Consider the following 24,642-nt stretch of genomic DNA (forward strand, 5'->3'; position numbering starts at 1 on the left):
CTGATATGCACCTTTGCCTCACCCAGCAGCACAAAAGAGAAAGACAACATACACTTTCTCCCCTTTTGGGGGCTTCACTACCTGCAAGAAGGAAGAAACAGCTGGTCTCTGCACTTGAAGTACAGATAACAAGAGAAAGTTATATTTTGTCTGCAGATCTTTTTAAACCTGCATGGGGCAAGACATAAAATAGGTGATAGCAGCTGAAACAACACGGGGCTTTGATAATCTGACTCCTTTTTTCCTACCTTTCCTTGATCAGCAAAAACAAATATTATGTTGCAAATCGGGAGCAAGTCCACGGGGTAACTTGTACACAAACTAATAGAGTCATTCCCTGATGCTAAAGGGTCTTCTGATGAGTGACCCTCTGTTACTGGAGCAAAGTTCATTCCTCAGCCTCCTTCCTGAGTTATGCATGCTTTGGGAAAGCTTAGTGAAAGCAGTAAAGAAAGCAGGTTTGAGGAAAGGGAAGGGGAAGAGAAATGTTGAAGTTTACTGTTTTGTTTTAGAATCACAAAACCTCCCATCTTAGTAGAGATCAACTGAGATAACAGTGGAAGCACATGTTCTGGACTGAAATACTACTATTCTGTGGTACTCCTGAAAGAATTTGTCTTTGTCTTGTCAACTGTGATGTCAGAATGCTGGTTGTCATGAGTATTTGCTGATGTTTCTCAACCAGTGTTGATCAAAGCTGCTCAAAATAGCTTTAACCTCTTACATCTACCACTTAACTAAAAATATATTTAACATGTTAAAAAAAAAAAATAAAGTTGGTTAGCCTGAAGCTATTATTCAGGCTGTACTTTCTGTATTTATAATAAGCTATATTCAGTCACTGAAAGATTTTTATTGATAGCATCTAAGCAGTGTTCTTTTTTGACTATATGACTAATGATAATTAATCGCTGCATAAATAAATTAATCAAAAAAAACCCCATTGTTAACTAGTTTTGAGAAAATAATAACCATCACCCATATTATTCATACAGTAAGGTAGAAGAAAATGGTAAACAGAAATGGGTATGAACTGTCTACAGCCCGTACACATACAAAACAGCTCTTCTCTATTTACCTATTTAATAACAAGAGTAGGATTAAGCAAATGATGAGAGGGATGGGCAGTGTACACCAAGGCGGCTTCCGGAATTTCTGTTCAGCCAAATCGAGACAGATTTGCTGGAATTAAAATAAATAAATCAATAAATAAAAAGACACAAACCCTCTTGAGTTACATCAACAAACCAAACAAATCAAGTCACCTTCGACCACCAAATTGCCTCTCTTCCAGTCTTCAAAAAAAGCTGTTTTGGGACGACTGCGCAAATATTTCCAGGTGCAAATAACTCTTGAATCCCTGTTTTGTAAGAGATGAGGTTAATTCTCTCCCAGTTGAAAAAGAATCCTAAAGTTTTTTCCAGGCTAACCTGCACCCCTTGACATAGAGTTGAGGGGTTTGGGCACTAACTAAAACAATGTATTAAATGTTTAGATTTTAATACTTCACTGAAAACAACGTAAACCTAGGCCCCACAGGCTGAACTCATCCATGCATAGTTCTGTGCTTGAAAGTGATCTCCACATAGAAGTCAGTGCAATCAGAAATAGCTCCTTGTAGAAACTACCCTGTAGAATTCATGCCATTTTTGTTGACCTCACTAGTTTAATCCCCTCCTCTTTTCTTATTTACTCAGTAGCAAGATTTGGTGAACTATACCCAAGAACTGTGGGGCTTGACCCAACATCAGCTCAGGTAAAGCAAACTGCATTCTGTTGTGCTCTGCAAGCATCACTGAAACACAGGTATCAGCAGTACAGTTTCTCAAAAGAATTTCCCAAAACATATCTTGGTAGTCTATTCTTCTTCCTCCTTTTTGGAGAAAGCACTTGCCCTTAACACCTCCATGCAGTTCACAAGAATCAATGTTCCAGTTAACTCCCGCCAATGTTTTGTTACTGGGTTTTTCATTTTATCCAAGGCTGATTGCAGGTCTTGTAAGACATCCCTGTAACTGCCTCCATAATGGGCAGCCCACGTGTAGAGGAAGTCATATGCAGGTTTCCACATCATCTGAAAATAAAAGGGAAAAAAGTGAAAAGGTTTAGTTCCAGAAATTGAATTCTTAAGAAAAAAAAAAAAAAAAGCTAAATTTTTCCAATGGTAGAAAAATCACAGACAAGAAAAAAGAAAACAGGTGTCACACTGAAATGCTTTATCATAAAAGGCACGGTGATATATAAACTCCAGTAAGCTTATGTACTTCATTTATATGAAATTCTCAAATCCTTAGAGGGGTAAAGAAAGAGAAATTCTTCATTCAGATGATTATCACCAATCCAAAATATATCCCTGTCTGAAAGCATAACTCAAATAACAAGCAATATAAAGAAAACCCCTAGGTCATTTTTGCAATGCATACCCAACAGCAGTTTCCCTTTTGGAGTCTGGCTGTGCTTTTGGTGGTTAATGCCTCCTTTTGTCTCACTAATCAGCATCCTACTGTCCCTCTGCTTAACCTGGAACTTTTAAACTTGCTTCTTGCCTTTACAAAAAGGTTTTCCGGTAACAGCAGCTGGAAGTTGGGCCAAAGTCCAACTAGACCTTTACCTGGCTACTAACATAAAAGACAATAAAAAAATGTTTTTGAAATACACTGGCGACAAATGTAGAGCTAAGGAGAACCTCCATACTTTATTGGATGTTGGAAGTAACACAGTGACAAAGGATGAGGTACTTATCTTTGCCTCAGTCTTTAGCAGTAAGACCAATTGTTCTTGGGATACCCAGCTCCCTGAGATGGAAGACAGGGATGGGGAGCTGAATGAAGCCCCCATAATCTAAGAGGAAATGATTAGCGACCTGCTACAGCACTTGGACACACACCGGTCTATGGGGCCAGGTAGGATCTACCTAAGGGTACTGAAGCAGCTGCACAAGGACTCTCTGAGCCACTTCCCATCATTTGCCAGCAGCCCTGGCTAACTGGGAGGTCCCAGTTGACTGGAGGTTAGCAAATGTGACACTCATCTACAAGAATGGTCAAAAGGAGGATCCAGAAAACTAAAGGCCTTTCAGTCTGGCTTCAGTGTCAGGGAATGCCATCACGTGGCATGTAGAAGCAGGAGAGTCAAAAGCTTTTATAATTAATCTTTTAAAATCAGGACATGCTATTTAGAAAGAGTCCTGCAAGTAACAAAGGAAATTAAAAGGTAGGCTACCAGTACTTCTTATTGCAAACTACAGTATATTTTATGCTAAACAAATATGGAGGAGATCCTTAGCAAGTGTAATTTGTCATTGATCTAGTGACATTAATTAAGTTATGACAGCATGATTCAAATACCAAACAGGACTTACGTCTTTCAAAGTGCTGGTGTTCATGGTCTGCTCAGTTTACAAACAAAAAGATTGTTTTCCCAGATGCTGCTTTTCCAAATTTAACTTTGGCTATCCACTTTCTAGTTTCTCACTCCTCACTGGCAATAAAGGTTTTGCAAACAGCAATCAAGTTAGGAATTGTAGGGATGATACATACAAAAGCCACAAAAACTGTCCTAGAAGGCTCTGGCATCTGCTTTTTTAACACAAACACACTTATTATGCATTGTAATAAAAGCATATGGACTGATGTGTGCAAATTTGTATATATACACACAGAAGTGATCAGGAAGTCCATTTTTTTTTAACATCTTATTCTTTTTTAATGGAAAATCAGTTTTCATGGTTCTGAAGGATAACTCAGGAGGAAATCGGTTATTTCCTCAATATTATTCTATTAGCTTACAAATAAAAAAAAACCATAAATCTCTACTTCCTTGATATAAGCTTTACTTACTTCAATCTTTGTGGAACTGAGTAGCAGGAAGATTTCTTTACTCATAGTTCTGAGATTTTCTCCACATTTGGGCTAAGAACTTGCAACATACCCTAAGATTAATTCTGCAATAGTTTCTGTAAACATCTCCCTCAGCTTCTGCTGCCTTTGTCTCTTATCCCCAAATGGAAAAACCCATAGAACTCATATCCCCATTAGCACGTCTCACAGCCTGATTCGTCTGGCTTCTTCCTTCAGTTTAAGCCATAAAAAAGTGCTTTCAGTGAAGTTTCTCATTTAGGTCTACAGGAGGAAAGGGTATTATCATTGACCAAAAACGAATGGTGTCTAGCTCTCATTTTAAGCAAATCTAGATTAAGTCGTAACCAGAAGGTTACAAAAGGAGGAAAGAAAAGTGATAGGTGGGAAGAAGGAGAGTGATGAATTCTTTCCTTTTATTAAAGTCTATTTTGAAAAATGTTTTTTATGTACTACTGTAAATACTGTACATTACACCATACTCTAATGAACTAAAACAGCTCACCCTGCATGCATTTATGCTGAGACTAGAAAGTTTCTGGGGTATTATGTTTAGTTTGATAACCAAGGCAGCCAACAAGAGAAGCTGGGATTTCCTCGTATTCTGCTGCTTGCTGCGCCTTTTCTCTGTCTCCTGCTTGCATTTCTTATATTCCTGCTAGGCCAAGACATTTGAAGAACTGGAGTACAGTGTTCTGTCTTCACTAGAATGTGAAAGACAGCGACTATGAACACATGCTGTTGCTTTGCCTTATGCTAAAGGTCAGTCTGACACTGCAGTTGGAAAATTGGCCAAAACATGTAAAATACAAATGCAGGTTTCTTCTACTATGTCACAACTGATTTTTTTTCTTTTATTAAAAAAATTAATTATAAAAAAGGAGGAACAAAAAATTTATAAACTGGTCATTAGTGAAGCATGATTATCTCAGCAATAATCTACACATTCACCACACTGAGCTAACAATACAAACAAGGTTTCTAAGGTCCTTCTTCACATCCACATATTCACATGCATTGGGTGAACTGAATTGCAGTGACCTTCCTGAATTATATCAAAGATTTACAGGCAAAACATTAAATCACTACAGCATCCTGGGCATGTCTCATCTCAGGTGTGTACGTGAGTTTGCCCTCTGCTCCCACTGCCTCTGATGAGTAGGTAGAATCATAGAATATTTAGGGTTGGAAAGCACCTTAAGATCATCTAGTTCCAACCCCCCTGCCATGGGCAGGAACATCTCACACTAAACCATGTCATCCAAGGCTCTGTCCAACCTGGCCTTGAACACCACCAGGGATGGACCATTCACACCTCCCTGGGCAACCCATCCTAGTGCCTCACTGCCCTCACAGTAAAGCATTTCCTCCTAATATCCAATCTAAACTTCTCCTGTTTCAGTTTTAACCCATTACCCCTTGACTTATCACTACAGTCCCTAATGAAGAGTCCCTCCCCAGCATCCTTGTGGGCCCCCTTCAGATACTGGAAGGCTGCTATGAGGTCTCTATGCAGCCTTCTCTTCTCCAGGTTGAACAGCCCCAACTTTCTCAGCCTGTCTTCATATGGAAGGTGCTCCAGTCCCCTGATCATCCTCGTGGCCCTTCTCTGGACTTGTTCCAACACTTCCATGTCCTTTTTATGTTGAGGACACCAGAAGTGCACACAATACTCCAGGTGAGGTCTCACAAGAGCAGAGTAGAGGGGCAGGATCACCTCCTTTGACCTGCTGGTCACACTCCTTTTGATGCAGCCCAGGATACGGTTGGCTTTCCGGGCTGCGAGCGCACACTGCCGGCTCATGTTCATTTTCTCATCGACCAACACCCCGAAGTCCTTCTCCTCAGGACTGCTCTGAATCTCTTCTCTGTCCAACCTGTAGCTGTGCCTGGGATTGCTCTGACCCAGGTGTAGGACCTTGCACTTGACATGGTTAAACTTCATAAGGTTGGCATCAGCCCACCTCATAAACGTGTCAAGGTCCCTCTGGATGGCATTCCTTCCCTCCAGCATATCAACCGAACCACACAGCTTGGTGTCATTGGCAAACTTGCTGAGGGTGCACTCAATCCCACTGTCCATGTCACTGACAAAGATGTTGAACAAGACTGGGCTCAACACCGATCCCTGAGAGACACCACTCATTACTGGTCTCCAGCTGGACATTGAGCCATTGACCACAACTCTTTGTGTGCAGCCCTCCAGCCAGTTCTTTATCCACTGAGTGGTCCATCTATCAAATTGATGTCTCTCCAATTTAGAGACAAGGTAATAATGATACCTACATCCTCTATAAAGTGATTTGGAATTTACTGATGAAAAGCATTTCAAAATCTAGGCACCAACAGTATGCACCTCAAGTTGCCTCTATGATCACCTAGGGGAAGATTTCTCCCACTATAAAAATAATTAAAAGCAGAAACATTTTTCAACCAATCAATCCTCTTGATAGTAAACAGTCCTTGATGGGTAATTAATTAGTGCTTTCAGATAATCCACAATAATTAATGAAAAAAACTTATTACACCTCAGTCTTTGCTGGGTTTCCTGTTTTCACACCAACTACTACTATTAATGGTAAAGTTTTTCCATTAGAAAATTCCAGGCTGGCAAAAGATTATTTTAGCCAGGGTTCTTTTGCACCTGTTAAGTAAAAGTGATGATCAGCAATCATCTTGAGATTAGTGAGACTAATGCTAACTTTTTAACAATGCTGGGGGCATCTCCACAAAGATAGAAATTTACAGTGCATTAGCTACATTCATTTTGAATCCCTGCTGAATAATATACACAAAGCTTTGTAAATAAAATACTGCTTTCTGTATGTAGAAGTACAATTAACCAGGGCACTGAGAAGTTCAGAGGTCTGAAGAAAGCACTGAAACTCAGTATAAAGTACTGAAATTTAAGGTTAGATTCAAAGAATAGTGAGGATGCTGAGTATTCACATGAGATACCAGTGTCAGAAACCTGATGGGGTTGGAACTCACACCTATGTGGGCAAATGCTATTACAAAGCTCACACAAAACCAATAAATACCCCATGAGCACACCCTAAGCCTTGAGAAATAATGTAATAAAGCAAAATTCTGATCTTTCATTGCTTGTTGAATGTTCTCTTAAAAAATGGAACATACTGTATTACTGGGGGTTTTATGATAAATTCAACTATTCTGTATTCTGGCAGCAGACACTGTTATTGAAAGGCAGAGAATTTTGTAGGTGTTTTATCATTAAAATAATACAAAATGCTCCTAAAAATAAATTAATAGGGTGCATGAGCCAGGAGATGGGCTTCACAGAAATAGACACCCCTTTAAAACAAAGTAAATATATTTTTTTTTAATATATTTTTATATATATGTATATATACAGTCATATATATATAAAAAAAATAAAAAGGTATGGCACTGGAAAAAGAGTTTTAAGATTGTTTTAGTTGCACTGTCTGTTAGTAAAGGAGAAAACATTTCCAAATACCATGGAGACCAGTAGAGTCACATATCATTCAGGTCTATAATTCCTTCTCTAGAAAGCTGGTTTTGTCAGACAGGCACAGAAAGTTTAGTAAGTACAACAAAATCCTAGTAAGTTAGACAAGGCACTGTATGACAGTAAAAAATAAAAAAACAACAGAACAAATAATGGAAACGAGAAGCATTCACATTATGTTGGATTTGAGTGCAAAAACATGGTGATTTTTTTTTTTTCAGTAAAAGTAGCAAACTAGGAATTGGTAGACCTGAAGTTTTCTGAGGGAAAAAAAAAAAAAAAAAATGTAAGGAGGAAGGTGCATCCAGGCACAAGCAATATACCCAGAATAAGTAAAATAAATAAATAGACAAAATATCTGAAAGAAAAGTAAGGTCAGAGGAAGAGGTACAAAATCATCTTGAGTATTGTGAAAATGTGAATGGGAAATAGTGATTTCTTTGGAATGCAGAGGTGAGAGAGAAGGAATTCAGGCTGGATCATGTGTATTACCTGCAATGATCAGGAGAAAGGTGGTACAGGCAGAGGGAGAGTGGAGCCTGAATGTAAGCACTAGAGGCAGGTCAGCCTGAGCATCATTCAGCAACTCGTATATAAGAGGATATTAGGATAATGCCCAGTCTGGGACCTAGAAGTCATTGGCACATAACTCCATGGGAAACAGTGGATCTATTGGATGTTTTGGTCTTAGAGAAATGCAGGAAGAAACTTGGTTGCCCAGGGAACCTGTGTCAGGAGCACAGGCTGGGCCTCAGCTCAGAGGCATGGACAAGGGCTCACCCTGTCTTGTGACATACCCGACATTGCATGGATGCCATGGGTACCTCTGGGCACCTCAAATGGCACTAGAGATCTACGAGGACAACCTGACTTTTATTTAGAACTCATACTTTTGTATAAGCAGGGTGCTTTACAAAGAAGAGTAAATAGCATGACCTGCCTGACAAACTATGAAATTAAAACATGGATTTGCCCTGTTTATATAACAGGACAGAAGTGGAATTAGTGTCAGAGATTCCAACCTTTTGTCATACTACTCAAGCTAAATGATGATAAATATGACACAGGGACAGAAAAGTGTTAATGGTGGAGATAAGCTTCCTTTCATTGGAAAGAGCAAAAATTGCACTAAGGGTGATTTGAAGCAGCTACTGAAAGGACTGGATGGACTTCCTTATTGAGTCGGAAATGACAACAGTGGAGTAAGTAAGATTAACAAGTGAACAGGACAGTAAGAAGGGACTGAATGTGGCCCTTGGTGTGGGAATAAAAAGCTGAAGCTCAAGAGACAAGGATCTCCACAGCCAATTTATTTGGCACAATAACACTGAACAACTGCTGCAAAGGAATATCTAGACAATTGCAAGCAAAAGTTGGAGAGAATTCCTCATATTGAAGGACTTAAATGAGAAGGTCAAAAAAATTAAATGAGAAGGCCAAACTGCAAAATTAAATTTAAAATTGAATTAAATCCAGAGGCCAAACTGCAAAAAGAAAGAAGTGCACAAAGCAAAGAAGAAAGATCTCTGGCTGTGTTTGTTCAGAGGAGAAAGTGTGCACACACCATTACATCTGAGCCTTACCTCCAGAGCTACTGCCCCATTTTTCCCTTGGTGGGGTACTTCATAAGTGTCAATTTGATGCTTTGTGAGTTGGGCTAACTTCTCCGCAAGCTCACGCCAGTATTTGCCAAGCTTGACAGCTGAAGTCAAAATGATTGTGTCCTGGGTAAGACGTGCCACTAATCCCTGGCAATCTATTTTCAAAAGTGCCTGCAACAATAATTTTCTTTAATTTTTCTTCACCAGTAATTACAAAAAGAACATCATAATTTAACAACACTGTTCTGCATTTCTAAGCAGACAGGAGGGCTTTTTGTCAGTGTTCTTACAAATATGTAACTATTTTTCCTACAAAAGGTGTTGCCAACAGTTTCAGAGGAAAACTGCCCACAAGGTAAAGAAAAAATTAAGCTGGCATTCAACTGCTTCAGCATTCCAGTGTCCAATGGATCCTGCCAGGCTTGGAGGAAAAATATGCTTTTCCAACAAAAATATATGGACATCAAATTTAGCTTTTGAAAGCATGGCATAAACTTAAAAATTAAGTTAGAACCCTGTTACATTAAGGTGTGGTCCTTTGTCTGCTGCTTTTATGGAAAATGACTGATTACATTGGCCAGCACCTTTTGATTTACATCTTCCATAGAACTGATAATTTGCAGACCATTAAGCAGAACTGAAAGTGTCAAACTCTTCCCTCCTCCATGTCAAATGAGAAATTAATAACAAACAAATTAAAACCATTCCAGGAGTGAAACCCTGAAATGGAAGTATGTTGCATTCTCCTTTCTTTATCAGTTTGGATAAGGGATAAGGAGAAAAATAGGTGGTGGGGTTTTTTTTCTTCTCTTCAAATTAACAGCAAAATATTTCACTGAAAATACTGACTTTTTCAGTGAAGGATCAAGAACAAAGTCCAGAAGTTTTCCTTGTTATTTAGATACTGATTTTTAGTAAAGCATCAAGCATTTCTGAAGAAATCAGACATTTGTGTAGTTTCTTCTCAATGCATTCCCAGTAACCATTAATTCATGCAATACTTACAACAATGAGCTCATAAAGAAATAGTCTTTTTTTTTTGTTAGCATGGCAGTCTTCCTTCATCCTCTTGACAACATGTGCAACTCTCTCTGATTCTTTATCAGCATGTGCCTCATTAAAGTCATCCAAAGACATATGTGAATACCCTAGCACCTCAGCCAAAGGTCTCCAGTCATAAACACTCTCTGATACTGTAGACAGAACTACTGAGTAGATGTAAGTCAGTTTTTTGAATGGCAATGCAATTTGTTCAACAAGATTCCTGGTTGTAAGCTCACTATCTGCAGTGTCCATAGCTTGTTCTTTGGAAATCACTTTTATGTTTTTGCAATGTACAAGACCAATCTTTTTCCTGAGAACTCCTACATACCACTCTTTTACTTTAGTTTGTCCCACAGCTTTTATTTTATCTTCACCAAGAAGTGCTATTGTGTCCCCTTTAAAATATTCTAGCAAATAGTCAATCTTATTTTGACGTAACACAGTTTTCAAAGCGACTCCATAAGTATTAACACTCAAGGCTTTATCTTGGAACTTTGGGTATTTAACTGTTGGTATTAAAAGCCACGGCTCAGACTTGATTTCTTTGCAGTTTTGTAAGCGCTTTGGCCTATTGATAATTCCACTTAATTTTGGAGCTGGATCAGGAGTTGTAACATGGAACTGTGTTATATGGCTACTTTTTGAGACTTTAATCTCAACAAGGAAAACAAAGAAATGTATCTCCTTACATCCAAGCATGGAAAACAGGAATTGCTGGCGGACCATTTCACCAGTTTTCAGCTCTTCCTCTTTGATTTTTTTGCTTTGTTCTTCCATCTTCACTTCAAAATCTGGATCACAGGACACCAAAGAAATGTTTAGATCTTGTGGCTTTTCAAGCAGAAATGTATGTTTTCCCCACAGCTGAAACACAACAGGAGGCATGTTTTTCCCGCCCTTTTTTATATCACAAATTGTGAGTTTTCCTGGAATGTAGTTATGACCAAAGACTGTAAAAACTGCTGTAAAAGATGGATGAATGTGTTTGGGACCATAAATTCCAACTGAGACTGTTCTATGGACATAGTCCCAGACATTAGTTGCTGGAGGCTGGATTTTGTTTGCTTGTACAGCAATCACCGCATACATCACATGACTTAGGTCCGTTAGCTTCACTTGTATGGTATCTTGATAAGTGTAGCAATTGTCTAGCTTCTTAAAAGGCCCCTCTTTGTTGAGACTAAGAAAGCACACAATGTCACTCATAACTTGGCTGAGGGGATCATTCTTCACTTTAGCTGCGACTTTCACCTCTAGGAAAATGGCTTCCCTTGTGTTCAGGTTGCTCAGCCTAAGTTCTATCAGAGGACTTACAGTGCTAGACATCTCATTGTTTAATGACGATGGAGGGTTAAGGATAGCCTTTAAACCGACTTCTTGGAATTCCCCAGGTAATACATGACCCACAGGGACATGAACGTTGATATCTGAGTCAGGTAGCTGTACTGAACCCCCTTCATGATTCAGTTTACAAACTACATGGATGTCTGTAGCTTGTGTTTGTGCCCATCCAGGACTATGGCTCATGGCTTCTAAATCTAGACAAGACCGTGTGAGTTGTCGGTGACTCAACCAAGCCATCTTGTAGGCTTCACGGTCATTTTGAAGCCATGCCATGTCCAAAGCTATAGGGTTTTGAAGTGTTGTCTTGCGAGGATTAAATCTTCTGTTATCAACAATATCCAGGAAGTCAGAGACACTCTTGGATCGTCCAGATCTTCTTGCTGAAGTCTTTCTTAGAAGACAGTCAATATCTAGCTCATCGCCTGAGGAAGCCAGAGAATCCATGTTGTTAGAAACTTTGGAGAATAAATAGGGTTTTGCTTTTAAGATCGAAAGGTATTTATTATTTTCATTTCTATTTGAAGCAGCTATGTCATGTACAAAAGGATTGGAGGCTGACAGTTCATTCCAGAAGGGATTAGTCTTGGAAACAACATTGGTCTGTCTGAATACATCAGACCAGTCAATATCCAAATCTGATTTGCTTTCACTGACATCTGTTTCAAAGAAAAAACAGAAGCATTTTCTAAAGCACAGAGACTTGAGATATTCCATTAATTTCCAACTGACAGTCTGTTAAGCTAACAAGTGACTAAATTTATCCTCCTAAAATGCATATAGATAATTTATATATTTCTCCTTCAAGTTTTTAAAGGGTATTAATATTGGTTTCTAAATAGCATTAAGAATCTTTGCTAATATAAAGATGGCTAACAAATTAGTGGTGAAGGATGTAAAGCATCTTTTGCAAGGTGCTGATTGTTATCAACTATGACTATTAATTGGCATCAAGTATGCTAAGGTCCCATGAGGTTTAAATACTTTTATTCCAGTAATCTTTGGCCTCTTACAAAATGCTATGGATGTCTTTCTTTTCTGTCTAACTCTCTGCAAAGATTAAATAACTACTGTTTCATTTTTCAAACACTGTACACAGTACAGACAAATGTATTATTCAGGATTCCTTTTCATGTTAGTGCACATGCATTTAATTGATAACAGCACTCTTAGAATTTATCTTGGTGTGTGTGGAATTTGTTATACTGGCTTTCCATTAAAAAAATTGTTATAATTTATGAGGTCTTCTACGATTTGAAGTTTGGAGAGAAACGTTTTTGTGGCTACTAACTTTTCTGAGACTGTACTTTAATAGACAAGTGGGGGGGTGCAATATTTAAATATAATTTTAATAAAAATACCTATTATTAATTAATACCTGTTTCTTATGAAGGCAAGGTGTGCTTATATTTTATATTAGTAACTGTTCACAGAAGTTGGTTTATAGGTTGGATCAAGACTCACGCTTCCTGCAACTAATAGAGTATCTGCAGCTTTTTGTGCTAAGGGTTTCTATTACTTCAGTTTTCCATTATTTTGCTACATATATAAAGGTTAATCCATGTGTTTTTTGTACATCCTTGTAAAGAATTTTAATTCAACATTTCTATTCTTTCAGTATATCTATATCCTTCATTATTACACTTTCCATAGTACCTTCTATCTACAAGGTTACTAATTATTGCTCAATTGCAAGGACAGCACATTCATCTACAAAAAAAAAAAAAAAGTTAGTATGTTTTTTCATTTCATCTGTCATAAATTGTGACAAAAAGCCAAAACCATAATTTTTTTCCACAGTTCTAGAAAAATCCCAATTTGGAAGAACAAAAGTGGAATTTACCTGCTCCCCAGTTGCCCATCAGCAAGGCACTGTTTTGAGAAGAGCCTTCCAGGTGAGCTGCAGGGGATAGCAAGCCCAGGACACCAGCCATGGCCAGAACCACCAGATGGAGCTGGGCTGCTCAGCACCAGCTGAAAAGTCCTTTTGTTTCACAGGCCAAAAGCTTTCCTAGTACTGTGATGCTATTATAGTCAAATCATTATCAGCTATTAAAAATTAAATTAACTAGTCCCAAAAGAAATGCGAGGGGTTTAGCCTGGCTTTTTCCCACACCTAAAGGGTATGTTTCTACAGAAATATTCTGAGCAGAAAACTCTGGCAGAGCCTGAGTCATTAGGCCAGACACTTTCTCACACCAAGGTAACAGCACAGATTACTGGGTGCAAGAGGTTAGAGAGGAAGCAATTCCTTCTCCCCAACTCACACAGCAAGTGCCAGGTTCACTGTTACTCCTATCTGCTGCTGGACAAAAAAGCTAGGAGAATTCCTGCCTTGTGGAGGCAAATGTTTTCTTAACTTTTGGGTTAAAACAGCAATGAGAATAATGAGACTCTGTTTTTTAAACTGGCCTAACTCCAAAATTACCTTGCCTTCCTGGTTCTTAAATCCCAAAATTAATGTAGTTTGGCTAAGAACTCCCTCTTCTCTTCCATGTCTTGACATTTATTTGTGCAAGGTTAAGGACTCCAGCTCTTCCTGCCAACCTGTCTGACCCATGTTTGCTATGGCAGAGGACAGAGGACTTCTCTTATATGACAGCAAGTTTCTTCTAGGGGACCTTGTGAAAATCCCCAGTGTTCTGACTTCAGCGACATCTACAATGGCCTGAGTAGTGCAAGACACAAGCAATAAAAATAAGAAGTGTACAGTGGTTTACAGAGTACCTAAAGCTCCTGACATTATTTAGAGTTTTTCAGAAATAAAAGACTTTAGGCCAAGAGCTTTAGTACAGAAAGTAGCAGAAGAAACTTACTGTAGCTGCCTGAAGGTGTCCAGTCATCCACATCAATCAAAGTCCCCTCTGACCTGCTCCTTGGAATCTCTCCGCTGGTTAGGGAATCTGTTCCACTACTGGAAGTGTTTACCTCCTAGGAAACAGTTAAACGTATAAACCATCAGCAAGTTTGCATTTGAAAAAGGGGAAACTGCTGAAGAATAATTGAGCTTTGCTGCTGTGATGTGACACAAATGGAAAAAAAAGTGAAGTTATAGTCTGCCCAAGAGCACCACAATCCTGAGTCTTACCATCTCATTTGCAGCAAAAATGCCAGATGTTACAGCTGTTGCACAATATGGTACACCAGTCCATAGCGAAGGTCAATAGCCCACATAATTCAACATTTTGCAATTGGAACTGAGCCAATTGTACATTAACTTCTGTTCAGGTCTTTTTTAAAAAAGAAACATCCTAATATCTGTTTTCAGATAAGTTTGACTAGAATCATGACAGGTGCAGAGACAGCTCTGTCCCTTCCTTTGCCAGTTAATATAAAGGACATCCAATTATTCCTGCTTTATCATTCAATTGAAAGCAGCCTCACGACTACATGCCTTGGTCCTTATGGGGGATTTTAACTACCCCGATATTTGCTGGAAGACTTACACAGCCAGTCATTCACAGTCTAGGAGGCTCCTCCAGTGCATTGATGATAACTTCTTAATGCAAATGGTGGACAAACCAACTAGGAGAGGAGCGCTGCTGGATCTGGTACTCACCAACAAGGAGGGTCTGGTTGAAGTGGTGATGGTCAATGGCAGCCTTGGCTGCAGTGACCATGAGATGGTGGAGTTTAGGATTCTATGTGGGAGGAACAAAATACCTAGCAAGGTCACAATTCTGGATTTCCGAAGGGCCAACTTTGGCCTCTTCAATCAATTGCTAAGGGAAGTCTCATGGGAAAGGGTACTAGGTGGTAAAGGGGCTCAAGATAGTTGGTCAGCATTCAAGGACCACTTCTTCCAAGCTCAGGATCAGAGTATCCCAATGGGTACGAAGTCAAGTAGGAGAGCCAGGAGACCAGCATGGTTAAACAAGGAACTGCTGGGCAAACTCAAAAGAGAATCTATGGATTATGGAAGGAGGGGCTGGCCACTTGGGAGGAATATAGGACAGTTGTCAGAGAATGTAGGGAGGCAGTTAGGACAGCTAAGGCCTCCTTGGAACTTAATCTTGCAAGTCGGGTTAAGGACAATAGAAAGGGCTTCTCCAAATACATAGCGGATAAAACTAACACAAGAGGCAATACAGGCCCACTGCTGAACGAGGTGGATGCCCTGGAGACAGAGGATATAAAGAAGGCAGAGGTGCTGAATGCCCTCTTTGCCTCTGTCTTTACTCCTGCAGACTCTCCCCAGGGGACCCAGATTCCTATAGCCCCAGAAGGAGTCAGGATAAAGGAGGACTTTGCTTTGGTGGATGAGGATTGGGTTAGGGATCAGTTAAGTAATCTGGACATCTATAAATCGATGGGTCCGGATGTAATACACCCGTGGGTGCTGAAGGAGCTGGCGGAGGTCATTGCTGGGCCACTCTCCATCATCTTTGGTAAGTTGTGGGAAACTGGAGAGGTGCCTGAGGATTGGAGGATAGCAAATGTGGGTTTTCTTGATTTCAGTAAGGCATTTGCTACTGTCTCCCACAGCATCCTCATAGATAAGCTAAGGAAGTGTGGGCTTGATGATCAGGTAGTGAGGTGGATCAAGAACTGGTTGGAAGGAAGAAGGCAGAGAGTTGTGGTTAATGGGGCAGAATCTAGCTGGAGGTCTGTGACTAGTGGAGCCCCTCAGGGGTCGGTGTTGGGACCAGTGCTGTTTAATATCTTCATCAACGACCTGGATGAGCGAACTGAATGTACCCTCAGCAAGTTTGCTGATGATACTAAACTGTGAAGAGTGGCTCACACACCAGAGGGCTGTGTTGCCATTCAGCGAGACCTGGACAGGCTGGAGAGTTGGGCGGAGAGGAACTTGATGAAATTCAACAAGGGCAAGTGTAGAGTCTTGCATCTGGGGAAGAACAACCCCATGTACCAGTACAGGTTGGGGGCTGACCTGCTGGACAATAGTGAAGGGGAAAGCGACCTGGGGGTCCTCGTGGATAGGAGGATGACCATGAGCCAGCAATGTGCCCTTGTGGCCAAGAAGGCCAATGGCATCCTAGGGTGCATTAGAAAGGGTGTGGTTACTAGGTCAAGAGAGGTTCTCCTCCCCCTCTACTCTGCCTTGGTGAGGCCACATCTGGAATATTGTGTCCAGTTCTGGGCCCCACAGTTCAAGAAGGACAGGGAATTGATTGAAAGAGTCCAGCGCAGAGCCACAAAGGTGATTAAGGGAGTGGAACATCTCCCTTATGAGGAGAGGCTGAGGGAGCTGGGACTCTTTAGCTTGGAGGAGACTGAGGGGTGACCTCATCGATGTTTACAAATTTGTAAAGGATTGTGTCAGGATGAGTGTCAGGATGATGGAGCTAGGTTTTTTTCAGTGATGTCCAGTGATAGGACAAGGGGCAATGGGTGTAAACTGGAGCATAGGAGGTTCCATGTGAACATCAGGAAAAATTTCTTTACTGTGAGAGTGACAGAGCACTGGAACAGGTTGCCCAGGGGGGTTGTGGAGTCTCCTACGTTGGAGATATTCAAGGCCCGCCTGGACAAGTTCCTGTGTGATGTACTGTAGGTTACCCTGCTCTTGCAGGAGGGTTGGACTAGATGATCTTTTGAGGTCCCTTCCAACCCTTAGGATTCTGTGATTCTGTGATTCTTCCTTTGCTCTTCCCTGAGAGAACATCAGGTCAGATATTCTTTTTTAGTCTGTACATGAATGATGTAAAGTACCCTTCCTTAGGGCCCACACCAGCACAGCAACAGCCCAAAGAGGGGACATTCAGGTCTCTCCTCTTCCTTGTTCTGGCTACAAGAAGTTCTGTTCAGTTTTGATGCAGTTTGCACATGGACTGAACTACATGAAAGCTGTAAAACAGATGCTGCAGTTGAGAGACAGTCAACAACAAAACTATTGCAAGGACAAAGCAGAAGGGGAATCCCACCAAGGCAGGCAACAGGAGGGTTAACCTTGCAAGGTACCGTTTGCCTGATGCTATCTTCAGCTGCCCAGAAAAGAGAATTGCAGGTCTTCAAAGGGGCACTGAGTATCCTACGTGCTGAAGCTACTTTGTCCCGGAAACAGAAGGGAAATAAAATATTCTAGATCATTTTGTGCAGGAATGCTCAAGTTAGTGCTATAAACCAAGAGGCCATTTAGTGAATGCCCCAGAATCCTGTCACTGATCCTATACATAGTGAGGTATAAACGCTAATACACAATAAATACATTAAATGTATGGTTGAAAAGAAAACCCCCAAATAAACAAGGGAAAAAAAAAAAAAGAAAAGGTAAAAAAGACAGAATGTTTTTTTTTTGTCCATCCACAGGATATAATAGCCAGTTTTGTGGAAGACTCTGAAATATTGCAGCCGGTTCTGCAGTAACAATTGCAGCCTAAGCAGATCTCTTGCTGTGACTGTAAGAAGAAGGAATTTTCAGTTACAGTTCTAGTAGGTGAGTTATGGGAAAAAGGAAGCATACCTTATATCAAAGCATTACTGAATAGAAACTGTAAGTCAGCTATCTGTTTCCATTGCAAAACACAATGGTTTAAGACAACTTTTCTTTTTTTTTCACTGCAAATGTAAATTGGTACTTTTTATTCTTCCCACAAGAGCTCTCTTCAGCTAATGGCAATTTGTCCAGGTACTGATTTGCACTCAGGCAGGATGCAAGGCTGAGGTCAGCCCAATTGTTACCCAGCCACTCTGCTATCACAAGGCTGTACGGACTTTCAGGTTCCTCTGTTACCAGAAATGTCAGATGTTGGCTTTAGAACTCCTGATTTCAGACAGTAGTGAAAAATAGCTTCCAAGACTAATACTTTGAGGCTTCTGCTATTAATACCCCCACCTGAACCAAACTGGGAATGAAGATGACTCTTTAAACCCAACACCATAATTCCAAGATCTGACATCCAATACCTGTTTAAAAATATCACTGTTCCTTCTGTTTCTGATAAAAGACAGTATCTTTGATAATGTGTACAAATTCCTTCAAAGGAAATAAATTTTGCTTCAGTGTTGGCAATAAATACACTGCTATTTTAAAAAGAATTTTTCTTTGCACATTTATTGGGATTTTAGACTACAGATACCTTACACAGGTGTAATTAAACCTCCCCAATTCCTGAAGCGGAGCCTAAAATAAAAATCTTGCACGTTTATACGATGTGTTCAGTTTTTCAACATTTTGAGATGCAGCGTCTGATTGATAACTTATTGATCAATTGACATGAGAATCTAAGAACAGTTCTTTAAATAGTTAAAAGACCCACAATTGCTTCAGTAGCTGTATGAAGTGGGAAGCAGTAAGGATAAGGAAAGTATACAAGAGTGCAAGTAGATGCACAGTTGCTAAAATAGGAAGCCCATGGGGAAAGGGGAGGGAGAGGGAAAGAAAAGCAATCTCTTTACACAGTGTGAGTATATTGCCAGAGACATAACAACAAGATTACATATGGAAGTTTTATAAATACTAAGAATTTCTGCAAATAGAATAAGCTATTTCCTAAAAGTTCCCTCTGGGAACTTCTTAAAACCTTCACCACTAGCCTGGCACAAGGACAGAAGAGGCAGATACTGGAAAGGAAAACAACATTCAAAAACAAGTCATGCTTCCCCACCCCAAAAGCGTATGTGAGTGTGATGAGGGAGCCTTTGTGATTCAGGCACATTTTTGGGCCAGCCAAGAAGAGGACAAGAGAAGGGGGGAGATATAATCAGTTCTGGGCAAAAGATGACCGTGTCTGGTCAGCATGTTAAGGGATGTGGGAAATGCTGGGGACAACCTGTACACACACCATTGGGTACCAGGCAATGTGCCTTCTGAACAGTTACATGAACTGGCACCACATCCTGTCTCTCCTGTGTTCCAGCGTAAGTGCTGGCAATGTATAAATCCCTAGTGTCTTTGTATGAGATTAGAAAAACAAGAAAATCCAATGCTCCCCCTTTTCCATGAGTACATTCGGTGATAAACTAGCATCTCAAATTTTTCATAGGATAACACTATTAATTAGGAACCTACCTGTACAAATCCAGAAGAACTATCATGCAGAGAAAAAAGATCAATGCATATGGGATATAAAACCATGCTCATCAGTGGCAAAGGGGAAACCCTTTTGCTGAAAAAAATCTGAGAATTACATATAGGAAGAATCCGGAGCTAAACTTTTCATTTGTTATAGTTACCGAGTAAGAAAGATGTAAACTGACAAGTGCATAATGGTGCAAAGGATGATTTGACTGACAGCATGTCAGCTCACAGTGTGAAGTGAGCAGGGAATGGAGAAGTGAAGAGACTTGAAAGAGATCAGCTATGGAGGTGACCAGGGAGTGAACTTGAGTGACTGCTGAGAGATGTGGCAGTTTTATGTGTAAGGGCAAAAAACAGTGTGCCAGGTGCACTTTGCTGTTCAAGGCTGGAGTGCATCGCTTGACCCATAAAACAGCAGGACTCAGGACCCAGAGTGCTGCTGGCAGGCATGTTGCAGAACTGTTACAGGGGAAGAAAAATGCATTAGAGGAAGAAGAAAGTCTCAGGTAGAAAGTTCAGTTTCACAGAAGTCAGGAGACAGATTTTCTGCAAATGGAATTTGTGCTGCATATGATGCCTCCAGAAATCTCTTCCAGGTCTTTTAAAATTCAAGTGCACTGCTTTTTTTCTTTCCAGTCTCTTTACCAAAGAAAATATGTCCTGCTGTGCTTAAAATAGGGGTAAGGAAGAAGATAAAAAAAGCCCAAAAGCAAACACTTCCCCACTGCTTTTGCCCTCAAAAATGAGAGAGAACACATTACTCTCTGTTTTTTAAATATCAGCATCCCAGAGCAAAACACTAGCAATTTTCCTTTGATTTACTCTTAACCCTTCTTCAAAAGCAGGTTGTATTAAGAGCAGAGCTCTCCCATGGCAGTGCCTTCCCATGGTCTCTTACATGAACCTTACACAAACAGTACTACTCAGCCATACCATTATTCACAAAGATTCATGGCCTTCATATCCAGAGGCTGAAGCTTATGCATTTACAGAGGCAGGACAAGCAACAGAAGGAGGTATTGCAGATACGCTTCATTCCTCAGGCTTGCTTTTAGCTATCATGGGGAAAAAAACTTGCTAGTTATATAGTCTGGGTTGTTAGACTTAAAAGTTTATTGCTGAAAAAAGGAACAAGGTATACTCACCAGAATGTTAAATATGGTGATCTGACCAAATACTGAATATACTGAATTATTTAAATTCTATTACATAGACAGAAGAAAAGGAATTCTAAAGAAAAAACAATACACAGAAGAGAGATGGTTTCAGAAGGCAGTACACATCACCATCAAATCTAAAACACTGCCTCTTCCCTGCAGATTAATATGTTCCTAGGTAACATTACAGTAATAGGTCATATTTTAACAGTCCTTTGGTACCTGTGACCTGGAACAGCTTTATACAGCTCAGAGTTTGGACCTGATTTTACCAATATGGTTACAGGGCTGAACCGTGGCACTGCAGCTAATAGCAGTACAGGATATCAAACAAAACCTTCAGTTGAAAGTGATAAAGTCTTTGACTTATTCTCTTAGCCTGGTGCATATGATGCAGTCAAGGAAATGGAGCTGTATCTCATTTTGAACAGAAACAGAAATGGCTTTTAATGTTCACCTTCGAGAGATCTCAACCCTTACCTTGCTAATGCTTGGCAGCAACCTTGATGCTTTAGTATGTCCCTATTACTTATAACTTTGTCTATAATGATAGAAAATAATTTTCAATTGATGCATCTGCTGGTTTCCTCTGCTGTTAAAATAGCTGTCAAGTTTGGTAGCTACTTTTTCAATGTTCTGAAAATTTATCACCCTGTGGGAACTGAAGAGCCATTACACTCCTTCCTGAACCTGAAGGGTGTAAGCTTTCTGCAGACCCAACACTGCTGCTTGTTACTGACAGAACTGCTTCTGGTAATACTGCATCTGAGCTAGCATAGGTAGAGCTAGTAGTCTCAGCACAACAAAAACAGGGTTTGAAGTGGGTCATCCTCTCAGTAGATTTCCACAAGTTCACAAGTAGGTTTTTACAGTTCTGGGTGGCCCAGAACTGACTGTTTTACAGCCTGTACGCAAGCAAAAATTGCTGTATCATAAACACTCCCTCTGCAAGGCAAGTACCCTTCCTTCCATTCCAAATATCTGTGCTTCTAAAACTGCTTGCTGTAAGCATAAGAGCTAGAACTTTTTTTTTTCCCCAATTGCAAACTTTACATTTGGGAATATTGCTTTCCAGAATCCCCAAGAATGTGTAGTTAAGTCTTTATGTCTTTGAGGTTTCAGCTACCAATCTGAAATACTCCATGCTTCCTCTTTGGCCTCAAGAAAAAAAGATATGTTGCCTTCTACTTACATTAGTAAGTAACTTTTTAAAGAACAGAAGATGGAAAGTAAAGATATCACTAACAAATCACAGAATCATAGAATCATAGAATAGTTAGGGTTGGAAAGGACCTTAAGATCATCTAGTTCCAACCCCCCTGCCATGGGCAGGGACACCTAATGCTAAATCATATGAATTAAAGGATCCAACTTCATACTGTTAAATTGTAATATTTCCTCTTTTTGCTGCACAGAGAAAACTGCAAGTGTATTAGCTTATTTTTTCTATGAACTCATCTCCTTACTACCTTGAAAAAGCCTGATTTCTTCTTCTTTATTTAATTAGACTTTACTTGCAACCAAGCTGCATGCAGAAATTACACTGGGACTTTGAGCAGCTTAGCTGTTAGTGTCAAGTGGAGATAAAGCCCTTAGACATCTGCACACTAGCTTGGCTTAGAGCCTACTCCCAACTATGCACAGTCTTTATTATTCTCTTCCCCAGGAAAGGCTCGTGTCTCTGTTAATGCCAAAAGTCAGCTTTGCAGACTGACAGATAGGAACTGTGGCCTTTGAGGGCAGGAAACAGTGGTATGGGACAGAAGGAGAAGTAGCTTTAACAGTATTGAATGATTTACAATCTCAGAGGTAAATTCAAGGATAATAAAATAAATTCTTTTAAGAGGCAGAAATCCTTTGTATGCCTCAGTGTCACAGTGACATGACCAAAAAACCCAAAAGAAGCTTTCTCTGTCCCGAAGACTTCATTTTGGCAACATCTGACTCTTCCAGTTACATATAGAAAATACCATATCTACTATCCACCCAGAAAGCAAGTAAAGCATCCAGTTTCTAGACAATCAAACCCAGGTCAAGTAGTGAAGTAGTTTTTCATTAGGAACTGACAATCAGGCATTTAGGAGTCACATGTTTATAGAAATAATTACTTTTAAATTTAAAGGCTGAGCACAGGCAAGCTAAAAATCCTTCTCACTTGTCAACATTTAAATCTCATCTGGTCCAGTGATGCGAGTACAAAAGTTGTGCTCTCTTCACAGCACCAGGGCAAAGCAGAATGCACCAAGTAACCCTCCTGGAGAGAAGGGCCTGTGTTTTACTTGCTTACAGCTCTTAAAGTTCTTACAACTGTAATTGTAATTAACATGAAGAAGAGATCTTAAGTGCCTGTTTGAGCTGGATAAGTTGCAAACATGCAGGATGTTTTTTCTGCTATTCCGGACTAAAAATGCTATAATAAAACATTGCAGCTGCACTATGCCAAGAGCCAGTCTTGAGCACCCAACTGTGGAACTAAATTGCCTGTCAGCATGCTGCCTGGATACTGACGCTTTATTCTGGACAGATGCAGATTGAAGATACATTAGCAAAATATGCAATCAGAACCCTGGAGGCAATCGAAACTGATACCCAGGTATAAAAGGTGCCTTTACTCTCCTGGTGTTCTGGTTTCAGCAAACCGGGGTGAGCACCTGGAGAAAGATACCAGTGGATATGGCAGTGAGCTGTGCTTTTTGTTGAGATAGGGGATGAGAAAGGGCTATATCCATAAGCACAACAGACTTCTGCTCCAGTGGAAAGGAAAAACACATCAGAAAGCCTGCACTGTCAGGTGGACTTTTTACATAGAACCACTTTGGTTTGGTGGTGGTTAATTTGGCAATGAGGGAGAAAGGACACAAAAAATAAAAAGCCATAAACACACAAGCACCAAAAAATAAGTTAACATGGCAAGCCACATCCAGAGTTTGCTATCAATGTTTAAATTGTGTCATGCATTCTTTCAAGATGTATGTACTAGCCAAGAAGAAATCCCAATTGTGGAGGGTATGAATGGGGCAGCAGGGAGAGGGGACTGAAGTCAGCCACTTGTTCCATTTCTCCCAGGAAATACAGAGAGGTCAATACTGAGGGGGTAAAAATGAGAGAAGAGGGTGACACATAAGCAGCTCAATATGGAGAAAAATGAAACAGGTAGCTATCTGTGTTGGGGAAAGAATTCCATTAAGTATGGTAGAAGAAAGTAAATCCATTTGGCAAGGACTCCTCTGGTTGTCATTAGAGGTTAGTTTGAAGAGTTAATAACTGTAAGTATAATTATTCTCCAGTGCATCCACAAATTACATTTTGCTCTACCTGACTGACCACATAACAGACACAGGGAATATGTAACAGCATAAATAGTATGTTTGATAAATTGTGATAATATTTACAAAGAAAGACTGATACCTATTTTTTGTATATTGATCTATTTTGACTGAAAAACTTGTTTAATAGTCCTTGGTAATTTAGGAACATAGTGAAGAGAGAATCAGAGAGGGAGTCTTAATCACAGGGACAGTTTCCAAGGTATACTGCAGAAAGTGCACTTTTTCTTTGTTGCTTTTTAGTGGCAATTATAGGCCCCAAAGTTTGGTCTGAACTTTCCTCCAGCACTGAGACATCATTGCATTTAAAATATTTATGCCTGCATTGTAATAATAGGCTGAGATATCCATTAAACTGCAACTGCAAATATTTTAAATGTATTTTTGACACTAATTTTGAAGGGAAGAAGGGAGGTGAATTCATAAGAATGTATTCTGTTCTCTAAAAGCCAAACCCAGAGTCTCTCATTATATTGCAGACTCTCCCTTTACAGAAAAATTACACATGCTCTTGTCAAGCAAAAATTTCTCTATTTCTACCAAATGGGATTAATGTTTAAGTGGATAGTTTATTAATGAAGGACATTTGAATCTCTGAATTGTACCCTTAACTACTTCTTATTAACAGTATCATTAACAGAATACTTTTACTGAAATAATATGATTGTCAGGTTGATTCTAAAATGGTAATGATACAGCATCACAAATGAAGTTGGAGGGAGATAAACTGCCATGCAATATCAGATCCCATTGAATAATCTATCTCTGATCACAAAGACTAAGTACTCAAGAAGAAGGAAATTCCGCTCATGAAAACAAAGAAGAGCTGCTTCCAGTAC

At 39.8% G+C, this 24,642-nt stretch overlaps 1 protein-coding gene across 1 annotated transcript; it reads right to left on the reverse strand.

Annotated features, from left to right (window-relative positions):
• Positions 1-1,757: 1,757 nt before the first annotated feature.
• Positions 1,758-19,377, reverse strand: MACC1 (MET transcriptional regulator MACC1). The gene is made up of 5 exons (XM_057406230.1): positions 19,312-19,377; positions 14,153-14,267; positions 9,957-11,995; positions 8,934-9,122; positions 1,758-2,074 (listed from the first exon to the last, which is right to left on the reverse strand). Exons 1-5 carry the CDS (start codon positions 19,375-19,377, stop codon positions 1,859-1,861), a joined length of 2,625 nt encoding a protein of 874 aa, XP_057262213.1. The 3' UTR covers positions 1,758-1,858.
• Between the last annotated feature and the right edge of the window lie 5,265 nt (positions 19,378-24,642).

The sequence above is a fragment of the Pezoporus wallicus genome, unplaced genomic scaffold, assembly GCF_028554395.1.
Source record: "Pezoporus wallicus isolate ANWC-B61680 ecotype Strahan unplaced genomic scaffold, APGP_CSIRO_Pwel_v1 contig_5879, whole genome shotgun sequence".
NCBI lineage: Eukaryota > Metazoa > Chordata > Aves > Psittaciformes > Psittacidae > Pezoporus > Pezoporus wallicus.